Raw genomic sequence first — 15,645 nt, 5'->3', positions numbered from 1 at the left:
CCTTTGTTTTTGTTGTTGCTAAATATGGACTGAATTCTTCAGGACTTGACTGTATACATTTGCATTTGGACAATGTAAAATAGGGTTTAACAGTACATATATACATATATTTAAAAGAACAGTAAAAGGACAGGTAAATTTATTTTTCTTTAATTCACTTTTAGTGATGGTATAACACAGCTTCTGTCCCAAATGTGCTTGGGTTTGGTTGGGCCCTCAGGATGGGAACCCTGGCAAAGCATATATGTTAAATAAAAACCCCCAAACCTCTTTCAACAGTGACAGCTCATTTCTATTCAAACTGATCACACTAAGGATCTAATACAGGATGTAATGATACGCAACAAGAATAAAAATTCAGTACGCTCAAATATAAATGTGTTAAATTTAAATTTTAGTTTGTGCAGCTTCCTTTACTTTCCAGACATTATTGGCTTCGTGCTACAAACTGCTGTTCATGCCAGTTGTTCTACTGAAACTTTGATGAAACCACTCACATAATGTCATTTTTCTTGTAGGATTTCACCATAGTCGGTGTGAAATGTACAATTTGTCTGAGATGTGACATTATTTTGCAGATCTATAAACTATATAGAAAAATAAAAAGGATCTGCTGAAATTACCAAAACGTTGTTTCAACACAAAGCACAGAGGAAAAAGTCCGTATCTAAATTAGCTATGTGAGTGCCTGCATAGAAGTTGTCTGCCAGAGCTGTCATCCTGAAAACAAATTACAGTAACAATTCAGAGAAGATAAACAGACTATCTACTCAGCAGTTAAAATTCTGATCCTGCAAACGCATTCACATTTGTTTGAAATAAAGCCTACACATGCTTAATTTTAAGCAGATTTAACAATACAAGTAATATCCTTCAGAAGAGTGGGACTGCTAATACGCTAAAACTATGCTTGAGTGTGGACAGTCTAGAAGCTCTTCCCTGAGCAAACATTTTATCTTATTTTATGGATTTCACCAGTGCAGGAACATGTTTATGTACTGATAGTACTGATATGTGGAACAGATTTGGCTTTCTTCTGTTTCTTATTTTATTACAGCATTGTTCACTACTAAATATTAAATATTTTTGTGAACTTGTCCTTTCATTTTGTTTTCAGTTGTGCAGCCATAATATCCCTCAATATATAGCTAACAGCTTTGCAATTTTAGTCCAAACTTCTGTTTGGTCACTGTTCTTCATCTAAGCTTAAAATATGTAAGAAAACCTCTTATGTAATGGGAAAACTTGCCATAAAAATAAAAAGGGTTTTCTTGGGTACATGATTTCACATTTAATAAAAAAAATGTTTTTCAGTTATAGTTTGAAATGGTCACTTTCTAGCTACTATTTAATATCTATGTGCAAAATAAATTGAGAAAACAAATTGCCCCTTCTTTTTTTTTAATCAATTTGAATTCATCATAAGTAATAGCTGAAAGGCATGATTTTGGGGAAATCAGATAAAAACAAGATTTACCACCTAGCTGCCATGAATAATACAGCTGGCCTTCGTGTTGAAAGCTCCTTCCATGTCCCCAAAAGTGGATTGCCTAACATTTGGTATGTACAGTTTAGTAACAGCCTGATTCCCAAATAGTTGCCCCGCTCATATCTTCCATGCTCAGCATCCCATGGGTTGGCCTGGTGGGCCCGTTGACCGGTCGGGATGCTCGGGGTTGGCATTTTGCAGAAGAGCAACCGAGCAAGCAGACAAGCAAGCTTGTGCAGGGTGTGGACAGCACATGGTGTTTGTATGCAACTTGCTGCAGATTGTCTGGCAGTTAGGCCTGGGGGCTCCCTTAGGATTTTAGTGCTGGAACAAGAGTCTTGGTTTTCCTAAGAGAGAATTCTGGACGCTTAGCACCAGTTTTTGGAAGGAATCAGTGCAGAACTGGTTTTGTTTGCTAGATGGCACATTTCCTCAGTAGCCTGGGCATGCTAGGAACCAGACAATAGGATTTGGAAGTCTAGTTTGTTACAGAGGTATGCACAGCTCATCAGAGTAGGAGGAAATTACTACATGGCCAAACCCACGTTTGTCCCTGTAGAGCGAGACCATCGGTAGTCCCTTTTAATGCAAAGAACTGTTACCACAGAACCCTGCTCCAAGCCACGAGGAGCTAAATCATCCGCTGGATGAGTGGGATATTTGCAGGCTTTATTTCTGTTGTTTAATCTTCATGTTTTCTCCCCTCTCATTTGGATTTTTCCATTAAATGTACCATGCCAGATGTTTGCACAAAAACAAGAACAATTTGCCCAATAAACATACAGGAAGTTGCATCTGTAACAAGAGTCCTACTACAGAGCATTTATTTCATTATAGACATTGTGGCTGCGCAAGATCCTGAGAGCTCTTAGCACTAGACATTAGGAAAGTTAGCATCTCACAGGCTTATTATGCATTAGACAAGATGATTTCCAGCAATGACATAAAATAGCTTGAAACAGAAGCTGATGTTTGCCATGCAGAGTAGAGGAAAATAAAATCCAAATAGAGCCTATGTAATTGAAGTAGGAGATTACTAAGGCTATAATTTACTAGGAGGATTTGAAAAGTGTGTTAACTGGCAATAAGCTTGCCAGCAGCAAACAGCAACAAAACGGGTGGCAAGGACGCCGTGGTTGTTCTCATGGCTGCCCCACAGGGTGGATGCTTGGTCTGAACAGGCTGCAGGCAAGGGACCCATGTTATGGGTGGGCACAGTGCCCACCAGTGGGTGGCAAAGGCCATCCAAACAGAGAATGTCCAACAGCTTAGCAGGAAAGATGAGAGGTGTTCACCGCATTGCCGTCTGGAAACAAGATATTCAGAAGCAGGTATAAGCTGTTCCCAGATCTATTCTCATGTTGCTAATTAACTTCCAGTTTTGTTTTCATTTACATTCACATTAAGAGTTAAGGAAGAGAATACAAATTCCTAAATGAGCCCTGAAATACCAGAGATGGAAGGGTGGCATCAACACAGTGTAAGCTGGAGCTTTCTGCTAGTTAAGAGTCAAGTAACTTTAAATATATCTTTTTTTCAGGACAAAAAGAATCCATACAAGAAACCCTTTTAGTCTTGCAGTGGTTGTTTGAGAAGTGTATACCAACATGCCCTGTATGCTTAAAGATAAATTGTGAGGGCATTTTTTGTGGCAAGTATCCCCTTGCAGAAATGTTGAACTGCATCTATTTTGTGCATGTTTGCCTAAAACCATAAAAACAGAACAGTTATTTATGGGTTGCATTACATGCAATTGCAAAACACTTATTTCTGGTGAAGAGAGGAGGAAAATTGGATAGCTGATGTGTTAACATGTTTATGTGAATTACTTAAAGCATTGGTAAACTGCTGTCAACTTTGTTCACATTACACACGTACATCTCTGTGGGCCACTGCTGACATTATAACCTCAGTGACCCATGTCACTGTATGTTCTGTGTAGGAAACCTTGTCAGTCACCATTGCTTAATACTATAAATTCGTGTTCTGAAACAAGAGGTGGCGGGTTGTCTGCCGTGTGTATTGTATACCACAACAAACAGCACCTGTTCTGTCATCAAAACTTGCTGTTCACATCCAGTTAAAGCTCTGTTAAGCACGCTTAGTGGTTTCAGAACATAATTCAAACAGCATATATACAAGCTGTTAGCAGGATTATTAAATCTAATGCGCGATGAGAGAACTGGACCCAGTCCGTAGCCTGTCAGGCGTGAACAGGCCACAGGCGGCTGCAGCTGGGCACGTCTCGTGAGGCCAAGCAGGCCGCGGGCTGTGCTTGCAAGCTGCGGATGGGAAAGTCAGACCCAGCAGGCAGGGACAGCCTAGCTTTTCATCCAGTGTCTCTTTCTAAAGCTTCTGCTTTGGTGCCGGGACAGAAACCCAGCCCTGGCACGTACAGCGATAAGGAATACGCTCTCTGCACTGTGTCCCTGTCCCCAGCTGCCACAGGCTTTATGTGAGGCAGTGTTTTACGGAAAATTTAATTCTTTGTCTGCTTACTGAGAAAGAAAAATAACCCAACTCTGAATTGTTTTCTATTGGTATTTTATGATGCACATCAAAGACCTGAAAATATGTATGTGTTCTTTGCTGGTTCCTGACATCGGAAATTCAAATCCTGTCTAGACTGAAAGGCTTTGAGATGATGGGAAAAAGAATGAAAAACTGGCAACACAATCTGAGAAAGTTGAAGGGGATTTTTGGATCATTTTAAACTCTGTGTCTTATTTGTTTTTATTGATAGTTTAAATAACTAGTCTAACCTTTTGAATAAAGGCAGTCTTTGTTAGCGACTTTGCACCTTAACCCATTCACGTAAAACTCAGTACTTGAAATAAGTGTTGCTAACACCTCCAAGCCAATCTGTATATAAAGTCTGAATATTTCTAATGCCAAAAATAAATGTTTAAGGTCAATAAACAGAGAACAGGACATAATCCCAATTAAAGAGAAGTATTTTCTGGTCACGTACAAACAACTAGGCAGGTATGTTTTAGACAGAGATGGACTTGCCATATCATAAGTGAAACTAATATTCAAACTCCAGTCTTTAGAAGTAAAGGGAACCTCAGAAATTTTCCAAATAAACAGGAATTAAATTTGCCAATCTAAATACTGATGTAGAAAATACATATGAAACAGGATGCTGCCTCTGACCTAAAGCATTAATACTGATAGTATTTGGGGTCTCACAAATTCTGTATATTTCAGCATATCTGTATTCCTCCTTAGCGAGTGCTTCACCTCCCTTATTGACAGTGCAAAGAGCTAATTCATGCCATACGAGAACAGTTCAAAAGCATGGCAACACAAAATTCCCACAGTATTATAAATATGCAGATGTGTGTGTTATGTTAGGGCAAGTAATCACCCCAGCCACAAACTTCTTTAGAACCTTCTCATGACTTTCAAAAGCAGCTTCTTGGATTGTTTCAGAAGAGCAGCAGGCTGTGCTGAGAGAGGTCCAAAAAGCTGCCTGACAATGGTCCCTTTCCAAGGGGTATAGGGTCTTGCTTTGAGGGATCATAACAATTCCAGTTGCAGCCCTTAGGAGCAGTTGTACCACACATACATCTTAACCTGAAGCCTTTTTGTGTCAGAAAACAGGCCTGCACCCGAAGGCCTCCCTTCTTTAAAAAATCGTTTTTGAAATGTCCAGCTGTTCTCCACAGCCGTTAAGCTGCTGAGAGGTTTGGTGGGATTAGTTCTGTTGTACCAAGATAAAACTCTGTGTGCCCTTGTGTATGCAGAAAGCCTCCCCCCAGGAGGTGCCGCTGACAGCCAGTCTAGCGCCCGGAATCTCTGGTGTCTGGAGAAGCCTCCATGTCTAAGGACCAAACACGGAAACGAGGTGATAAAATCAGGCTTGTTTGTTTTATCTTTAAAAAGTTCCTGGCAAGACTGGGGAGCTGCAAAGAAATGGATTGTATGGGTCTCTGACCACAAAGTATTATCTGGGTTGGAGCCTCAGACAATGCTATTGCAGACTGTTTGGTAAGGGTAAATTTATACCTCTATACCATACTTGTTTCTGTTCCACGCTGTGGCCTGATTCATCCTATCCTGACCAGCTGCCTAAAAATTATCAGCCTCAGCAAATTGGGTTTTCTCTCAAAGTTACAGGAGGGGCAGAAGCAGAAATGCCTTCAGAAGATTGTATGATGGCATCCATCACCTTCTCCATTAATATATCCTGCATGCTTTTAAGAGCATACCATTAGGTGGAATGATTTCAGGGTTTTTATACTTAGCTTCCCATCCTTGGACAAGGCTCCAATGAGCAGGAATAACAAGCTCCTGAGAATCTGAATCCATGTGGCTTCCAGATGAGTTTCTAAATCCTTCAGTCTCAAACAAGAGATTTTTGCCCTACAGTTTGGTATTCTCTCCTTCTGTACTTCTTTTTTTCTTTTTTTCTTTTTTTTTTTTTTAATATAAACAGTTGTAACTTGAATTAAGTTGTTTGAACATTTCTGGAAGTTTTACCCCTGCCTAGAGATTCTCGCCTTTATTTGTTAAATGGGCTCTCTCATTCTTTGTCTGCACTGATTCATTCATTTAAAGCAACATATGAAGAAACCATTGCATAGATGAATCAACACCAGCAATAGCATATGCTGCTTTTAAATTCAGCTGTGAGGTTGTAACTAAGATATTAATGTATATACTTTCTAGGAATGACTAGGTTCCTTTCCTAAGAGCTTTCAGGAATGAATCTAGAAGCTCCTAATTTAGGATTGTGAAAATTCAGGTAGTAATGGCAGTTTATGGGGATTTTTTGTAAGCTTTCTGTAAATGTATATAATTTCACATGCTGGTTTGGAGATAAGGAAAGTACCCAGTTTGAGATAGGCCAGGTCTTTGAAGACAGCATTACTGTCTGGGTTAGCAAAGCCCATCTAGGTTCCACCTCAGGCTTGTACCATACACCTACTTTATTCTCACCCAACTCAGTATCTTTCTTCATTAACCATGCATACCAAATCATAACAATTGTACCAATTCTTGTTGCAAGCTGAGGAAGAGCTGAGGTTTAAAAATACAAATGTTGAACTTGCACCTTTTCACCTTCATAAAGTGTCCACATTCTCTCCGCTGGGCCTCCAAAGAGTGGCTCCCTCCAAAGTTGCCGTATAAATTCATCACACAAAAGTAGGTGTAATTTATTTTTTATATTTTAATGAGTCTAACAGCAGCGGTATTAGTATGTTTGCTATATTTTCTGAGTTGTGAGTCATTCAGTGTTGAAAATGATATGCATCTTGTGTAGCTATGAGTAGAAAAATTGAGAAATGCTTTTTATGATATGCTAGTACAATCCCTGCTCTGCTGTTCAATATTTTAAGTGCTGAACTAAACCAAAATATTATTTTCAAGAATTACCCTACCCTCATCCCTGCATGAAAATGGATATGAATTTCCTGTTACTGCTTCTGGGTCTTCAGTGAATTCTGGACCAAGAGTAAAGCAGTGGCAGCGGGAAAGGTTACTGTGGTAGCCACTTACGGACAACTTTTCAGATGCATACCATTCTGTCTGTCGCCTGATAATCTTCCAATTTTCTCATGGATCGCCATATTCTTGAACATCTTGATGGGTTTTGTCAGCCATGGAGGAGATGTGGACAAGCTTAGCACCCAGAAAGTGTAGAAATGTAGCAAGTAATGAGCTATCTTCTCCAGCAAGCATTTATTTTTAGTGCTTAACTTTCAAGTAACGTTTATATTTTCAGTTATATTTTATCATTCAGTATCTTGAGGTGGTTTGAGCAAAAATATATGAATATATATAATTTACAAGAAATATAGGCTTGTATTGTGCCTTTGTAATTCTCTTCAGCTTCAGTATCTATAAGCTATGAGCGGACAAACCTTTGGGGTATTCTTTACTACATAGTAGCTGATGGCTTCATTAATACTGGCTATTTGAGTCTTCTGGGTCTAATGTTTATGTTTTCCCAGGTGAAAACGCCATAGTGTTCTCCACCAGACATAAGCACAATGACATATCACTGCAATGCATGCCGTCTCTTAGCTTCTCTCTACATGTGCTTGCATGTTGAAAATTTAGAAATGCTGCTGTATAAATTGCTACCTTGTTTATCCAATACAGGTGTTTTTCTGCATCCCTTGTTTGCTTGAAACTCCCATTAACTCGAAAGTTATCATTGGCTTGAAAGGGAGTTGTGGATGCACAAAGGATGCAGGGAGCAACTCTTCGGTAGTTTACAGGCTGCTGTACATTAATGTCTTCTCAGCAAAGAAATGTAGCATTAGCAGTGACTTCCTAGTGAAAACACTGAGCGTGCTTATCACTTAAGATTTTAGGAAAAAGCGTCAGACTGTGTAATTGTATCTCATCTAACTTCGACACCTAACCAGTAACATTTGATGAGGTATGAGCCTCACTTTTAACTACGTTTGATCATGATGTACCAACCAATGCAGAACTGAAAGGTGAACAGCCATGTTTTAGTATCACAGCTACACAAGAAATCACAGTTTTCATGAGGTTCTGTTCTGATTTTGTTTCCTTATCTCTAAAGCATTTTCACCGCAGAAGTATTTTTCCATACAGTTACCTGAGGCTTCCTTTCACCAACCAAAACAGTCCGTAGCCTTCTACACTGTGAAAGGCAAGCTCTGTGGAGAAACATGGGCTTTGCGCTTGCCCAGCAAATTAGCAGAAAATTTCATCCAAGCCATAAAAGCCTTTTATGTTATTCTGTGTTTGTGTAATCAAAGCAATTAGGGATGGGAGCTTCACGAATAAAGAGGTCTCTCTATCCTCCGTTTTACTCTCTCTCTGTAATTCGTAGGGATTTAAGAGTTATTTTCTCAAGGCTCAGCTGTGCCTCTCTAAACCAGCACAGTCTACGCATCATGTGAGATTCAATTTATGGGGATAACATTTGAACATATAAGATTTACTTTTCATAGCAAGGAGTAATGTATGTCCTTATGGACATGGACACTTGCAAACAAGTCTGATACCAAGAATAAAAATTCAAGATGGTACCAGTACATCAGACTCTGTACTACAGTGGGTTTTTTAGCTTTTGTCATTTGTATTTTATTTTGCAGGAGAGGAGCTGGGGAATCTCAGATCACATGGGGGATTTTAGAAGTATATCACTCAACAATCATTTTATAAAGTCTAACTTCAAAATGCACTATGATTTATTACAAAAATATATTTTCTTCTGTTTGCCGACATGGTTGTTCCATTTTGTGATAAGTTAAACTAAGCAGTTAATTTGTTGCACTGCCTAGCTGCATGAATTCATCCAGTGTACGTATGTACCTGTGCAGCATTACTTTGGGTTTTGTATTTGAATTTGCAGTATTGATTATTATTTTTGTATTTTACTTTGCCTCTGTTATTGGAATTGTAGTAAACATAATTTATACATATGATTTTACAACTGTTTTGCAACTGAAAAGTCTTCTTTAAATTGTAAAGTTTTATTGATGGATACTCATTAAAATGGTATAAGAATTATATTAACAATTGTTTTGTGTTTTGATGCTCTCTGTACATAAATATATGTCTATTTATCTGTTTAATGGTGCTTGTGTCTTGCAATTTTGGATACATTTTAGAATAAAGTTTCATTTTACAAGAAGTAGTTGTATTTTCAAAAGCTGTGTCAAAAAAAAACACAAAACTTTTCTGCAGGAATAACTAGGGTTATGAAAGAAACATATGACTCTCCAAAACATTTATAACTTCAGGGAGTGATATATTCATTGCAAGAAAATAGAAACATATAGTCTATAAAGATGCATAGCTACATATTCTGGTCAATTTAGTGAAGTAACTGACATCTGTATTTAAAACGTTACCCAAAAAAGCCACTCTGGAGGCACGTCCCACGCCTGCTGAAAGAAAAGATAAGAAAACTGGTAAGAAAAGATTTTGAACGTGATGTCACAATTATCACATTAGTCTGTAGTTTCTCAAAGGACCCTGAAACTCTCTGGTCTTGCACGCATCTGTTTAAACATTGACAGAATTTTGGTAGACAACTAATAAACAATTCTAGATTATGGGCTTCTGTGAAATTTTGGTTCTAAATCAGAACTCCCTTACTACCCCCTTGTTCTGTAACATTTCTTAGAATAAGGATGTTGTGGTTTAACCAGCAGGCACCACACAGCCACTTGCTCACCTCCACCTCCCAGTGGAATGGGAGTGAGAATCGGGAGGAAAAGTTAAATCCCATGGGTTGAGATAAAGACAGTTTAATAGCACACAAAAAGAAGAGAAATAATAATTATGATGACAATAACAACGAAAATAATAACAGTAATAACACTAATAACAACAGTAATAATAACAGTAATAATTAATAGTAATAGAACGTAGAAAACAAGTGACGCACAATGCAATTGCTCACCATCCACTGACTGATGCCCAGCCCGTCCCCAGGCAGTGAGTGATCCCCCTACCCTGGCCAGCTACCCCATATTAATTGCTCAGCATGACTCCACATGGTACGGGACATCCCTTTGGCCAGTTGGGGTCAGCTGCCCTGGTTCTCTCCCCTCCCAGCTCCTTGCGCACCCTCAGCCTCCTGGCTGGCAGGGCAGTGTGAGAAGCTGAAATGTTTTTGGCTTTGTGTAAGCACTGCTCGGCAACAACTAAACATCAGTGTGTTATCAGCATTATTCTCATCCTAAACCCAAAACACAGCACCATACCAGCTACCAGGAGGAAAATTAACTCTGTCCTAGCTGAAACCAGGCCAAAGGTCTAGCTTGGCTGAAGGTCAAGATAAATATTATGGACCAATTGCCTGATCAGAGTTACATGTTAAACAGATGTGAAAGCTACCTGGAAGAGAACAACAAATAAGGATTATCTTCAGGAAAGCCCAGTCAATGGGCATGACAAGATATTCTTAAAAACAAATGTACATATTATTGGCCTATGCAGGCAGAGGACAATTTTTTATTATTTTTTTTTTTAATAGCAAAATACTTAGTTACTTACTTACCTTCCGAGATCCAGCATCTGTGGTGTGAGAAGCTGATAATGAAGCCTGAATTTTTCTCATCTGGACTGAGCAGATGAGGAACGAGAAAATACTGGCTGCATGCCGTTCCCAAGCCCCATTCTGATCGTAAGGCTGAGCTATGACACTGCCACGTTTCTGTCCTCCGCAGAACCCAGTCAAAGAGGGAAAAGAGATTTCACAACAAACTGCTCTCAAGCAAGAGAACAGAGATAAATTCAGGGAATGGCACTGCGTGCTGACTTTCAGCGCCAGTATCCTTTGGAACGAATCTAGTGTGGTGGTACAGCCATCCTGTTGCTTGCTAAAAAGCGTATGTGACAAAGAAACAGAGATCTTGCTATGGTGTAAGGATAGTAACAGACCATGTTGGAAGAAAATCCCTACTGTACTGAGAAACTCTTATCTTGGCGTGGCAGGTTGGTTAACATTCAAATTTTCCCTGCTCTTATGGGTTAAAGCTGGATCTTTAACAATGTTTAGATGAACATTCATGGCACAAAATTATTTCAGTATGTTTTTAATAAACACGGGAAGCCTGCGGTTGGAACAGTGGGTAAAGAGCCACTGCTAGATGACAGAAAGGAGAGGCTGACCGAACATCCAGGGATAAAAAAAAAAAAAAAAAAAAAAAAAAAAAAAAGGCTCCCCGTCAAATCTAGGCGTCGTGTTCTCCCCTCCGAGACCAGGTCAGGCGCGCAGCCTCCGGGAGCCCCTGGCTGCCGGCTCGAGGCCGGGCACCCCGACGCCGGCCTCGCCCCGGCCCGCAGGCACCTTCCCGCCCCACCGCAGCCCGGCCTCGTCCAGAGGAGGGCGAGTCCACCTCGGCCACGGCCGTCGTGGGGCGGGACCGTCCCGGCAGGGAGCGGGAAGGGCGGCCCGGCCCGGCTCGTCCCGGCGCTGCCTCCCGGTGGCCGGGGCAGCCTCGGCCGCCGCTGCCCTCTTCACCCGCCGTGCCATGGAGCGGTGCGGGGCGGCGGCGGGCGGCGATGTCCGCATGTGCCAGACCGTCTTCCCGGCTCACGCCAACCACCGCGGGGAGCTGAGCGCCGGGCAGCTCCTCAAGTGGATGGACGCCACCGCCTGCCTGGCAGGTAGACGGGCGGCGGCGCCCCGGGGGCGACGACGCCTCAGGGGGCGGCGGGTTGGGGCGCCCCCGCCGCCATTTGCCGCCCGGAGCCCCCAAGTTCCTCGGGCCGCCCGTGCGGGCGCTGCCTCCTCTCCTCGCCCCGAAATCGGCGGCTCCCTCCCGGCTTTTGCTGGTGGCAGGAGGGGAAGGGGGCGGCTTTGTGCCCCCGAGGGGTCGTGGAGGGGATTGGGGTGAGGAGCAGGCTACAAAGGGGGTGTGGGGTGAGAGGCAGCGGTGAGAGCTAACAGGGAGATCGGGGATGGAGCAATGACAGGTGCACGAGAAAAGGAAAGAAAAGCCCTAATTTAAGCATATTCAGAGAAAAAACGCAAGAAACACCAGCTTAAAAAACTCCTAACACCCCTCAGCTAGCTTCTAGAAGTGAACGCTGCCTCTTGGAAAACCCCAGGCTCTGCTGCCGGCGAGCTCCCAAGTGTATCACATGGGCTTGCGGTCCATAGGAAGACTTCTAGGGAATAGCGGCTGTTACGGGGGAGCTCCTGCCCAGATGGATGGTTTTGCCACGCAGCGTGGTGTGCTGGCTGTGCAGGCATGTGTCAGGCTTGGTGGCTTGCAGCAGTACATAACCCACTTTTCCCACAAATTGTGGGATGCTGGAGGACCTGTCCTATGCAGCAACCACCTGGCAGGCTTCACCTTCCCAGGGTGACCGCACGTTTGTTAGAGGTTTATGGTGGCACTAGGGAACTGCTTGGCTTCAGCCCTTTGGCGATTTCTCTCTTAAAAGCGCTCTTCATGGAGAGGCTGCTAACTGATGGTAGAAAGCCCGTAACTCGACTCCGTGCACTGATGTGGCAGAGCCCCTGCTGCTGCAATGGTTGGTGCCTGCTCCCTGCACTTCAGCGAATCTGTGATCCTCATCAGCTGCAAACCTGACAGGGGAGCTTGCTTTCCAGTCCACCTTTAGTAATTGCTTTTACTTGATTTGCCTTGTGCCACACAGCTAGTACCATTGCACACAGAAGTTTTTTAATGCTTTCCCTAGCTTGGCTCTTGTGTCCCAGCAAACTCAGCATGCCAGGCAGGATTTGTTTGGCTTTAGCACCTTTCCCCTGTGCTGGTGCCAGCTGCTGCAGTTGCAAGTGCCTGGATTTTGCACCTCCTTTGTTCCATGTCCTGCAGCTTCAGGGTTGATCCACCTGTCTGCTTGCTTCACTTTGAGGCTGTTTTTTATCGATCACAGTCTTACTCATCATCTTGCATTACGCTGTGGGAGCTCTAGCCTCTTAGTCTTTAGTGACCTCTTCCCTTCAGCACAGTTTGTTGTGTTTCTGATAAGTGCCTTCATGTGTTTTACCCTCATATTTTAAAAAGGAATTCTTCAGGTAATTATACAATTTATGCACCATCCTCTCTCCAGTTCCTCCAAGCCTTTTCCTCAAATGGTCACAAAAATATTGTTGGGCTCCATGGGAGTAAGAACTCTCTCTGTTGGACAGAGTACCGTTGTCCAGGTTTCCTAGGACTCCTCTTTTTTTTGCCTATGTCACCCAGGAAACTTTCTGGAGCTGGGGTTCCCTGTGCTTACATGGAATCATAGAATCACAGAATCAGAATATTCTGAGTTGGGAGGGACCCATAAGGATCATCGAGACCAACTCCTGGCACCATAAAGGTCTACCCAAAAATTCAAGCCATATGACTAGGTACACAGTCCAAATGCTTCTTAAACTCCGATAGACATTGCCATGACTATGTCCCTGGGGAGCCTGTTCCACAGACCCTAGGGGATGAGGAATTTAGCCTGTGATGTGAAACTCTAGGCGCTATGGTCAAATAAACAGTAAATCACAATAACTTGGTATAAAAAGATGACTATTGGACTACCAAATGTTAACAGCAGAGATATTTACCTTTTCAAGATTATTTTTCCCAATTAATAAAAATAGGATATATTATTTTTCATAATCTAGGGAGATGAAGAACACTACAAATTTTGATAACAATATTTTCAAATTGTTACAAAAAGTAAATACTCTTTTCCAATGTGTAAATCTTGATTGTATTTTTTATATTCCTGGGTTGTTAATATAATAGCGGGGGCATGTACTTAACCTGCTTTCCACAGCTGTGACCATACTACCAAGCCAGTAAGTCTTTCTCCTGTGTCTGAGAATTCTCAAGTGACATAACCTTCTAGACAGGTTTAACATAGCTGACATTCACAGCATTCTCATTTTGAGGTTGGTTACTGGGATTTCTGTAGACCTGTTAATACTCTTTTCCCCTGGAACATGCTTGATAGCTCTCATTCAGAATACTCTTTTTTAGAGGAAGACCTTAAATAGTTAGAGCTTTTCAAACTCAGGAGAACCATTATAATCATCTAGTCTCATTTCCTGATATTCCCTTTATTTCATGGTAAGTATTAATCTTATTTTAGCTTCCTTTATTCTAAAGGCTCCACTTCAGACTTGCAAATACATAGGTGAATGGCTTGCTGCAAGTGCAATGTAGTAATTGTCTATCCTTGTGTCTCTTTTGAAGCTGAGAAACACGCTGCTGTGTCTTGTGTGACAGCGTCTATGGATGACATACAGTTCGAAGAGGCTGCCAGGTACAAAACCAGCTAGCAATGATGAAATGTTTTCATTTTAGAGATTCTTATTTGGCAGAGATAAACTGAGGCATTATAAAATACTGGGCCAGCAAACTCCCCAGAGCCATGGGGTTAAGTCTCCAAATTGCTCTTTCCTGTCGGCGATAGCCTGACCCACGTAGAAAACAGAGATAAATTTCACAGATCTAAAATAAACTGTAGTTACTTTGACCTGGCAACGTAGATGCCAGGTGAGAAACCAATGTCCCAGTGATCTTTGGCTCTAGTTGAAGTGAATGCCACAGGCCATGACTTATCTGTGCTCAATAAGGAATACACTTATAAAACTCACAAAGGTTGCTGTACAATTTTTGTTGTAGGTGCTGTTTCAGTTTATTTCTTACTGTCTCTTTCTTTCAGCTCTTTTAAAAGGCTATCTTCATGTAACGAAACAAATGTTTTACATTTGTGATTATTGAGTATTTAGTAACTGTACAAGGTAATACAAAGCTTAAAAGCCAAAAATTTTTGTTTTAACCATTCTCCATGATTTTGTAAGGGATAAAAAACACTGTAGGAGGAAATGGCACATTTTTTTTCTAAATGATATCTTGCTGAAAACGTGAAGTCATTACTTTGTAGTTAATGCTGTATTTAAGTGCTTATGTAAAAGCCATGGTTTGCTTACATTTAAATAAATAAGCAAAACTGTGTGTGGAAGTTCGTCGTGTTACAGAACCTGAGCTGCTGAAGCAGCAAGATGCAAACAAAAGAAGCAAAATATCCTACAAACTTCTTGTGTGTTTTTGCATCTTGCAAACTAGAAATTAATGAGTACATAAATGATGGCACAGGTGAGGTGGACCTGGTTACAGACCAATGCACATGCAGTGATCATAACTGTAAGCCAACCAATGTTGGTTGTCAGATGTGCAGCTGATGTAAATAAATACTTGCTTGCACTTCTGGTCAGCAAGTTTTTAGACCAGTGGCTACTAAGATGAGAACTAGAACCAACAGCAAAGCAAGTGAATATGGTTATGCTGAGTCTAGAAATCACAAGTTCTTGGCCTGTTCTACAAAATGTGATTTCAAATATTTGTCTTGCCTGTAATTGTTCTGTGTTTTTAAATTTTTCCTTAGGAAATAATCCTCTCTGCAAAAACAGAGATCACAGATGAACAGGTCACAGATCTACACATCTGTAGATCACAGATCTACAAATGAAGTCAGAGTTTTTGTTTCAGGCATAGTATTTCAGACTTCAGTAGCCTCAGAGCATTTTCCTCACTTGTTTCTGAGAGCAGACCTGAGCTTCTAAAATAGAATAAAAACACTATCCTTTCAAATTTGTTTCTAAATATGTCTGTAGCTCTACTTCCATTTGTAGGGCGAATGTTTCATTATTATTAAGAATTTGAGGTATAAGTCTAGTAACTGTGAAGTGGTTT

General features: G+C 41.3%; 1 protein-coding gene across 1 annotated transcript in view; it reads left to right on the top strand.

Annotated features, from left to right (window-relative positions):
* Window positions 1-11,463: 11,463 nt before the first annotated feature.
* ACOT12 (acyl-CoA thioesterase 12) overlaps window positions 11,464-15,645 on the top strand; it is a 34,096-nt gene continuing 29,914 nt past the window's right edge. The window contains exons 1-2 of the mRNA XM_050716465.1: window positions 11,464-11,599; window positions 14,143-14,212. Of these exons, the coding sequence (XP_050572422.1) occupies window positions 11,464-11,599; window positions 14,143-14,212 (206 nt within the window). The remainder of the gene's footprint in view (window positions 11,600-14,142; window positions 14,213-15,645) is intronic.

This window comes from Cygnus atratus, chromosome Z (genome assembly GCF_013377495.2).
Source record: "Cygnus atratus isolate AKBS03 ecotype Queensland, Australia chromosome Z, CAtr_DNAZoo_HiC_assembly, whole genome shotgun sequence".
In the NCBI taxonomy this organism is placed as follows: Eukaryota; Metazoa; Chordata; class Aves; order Anseriformes; family Anatidae; genus Cygnus; species Cygnus atratus.
The sequence above is the reverse complement of the archived record's forward strand: the minus strand, read 5'-3'. Positions and strand labels throughout refer to the sequence as shown.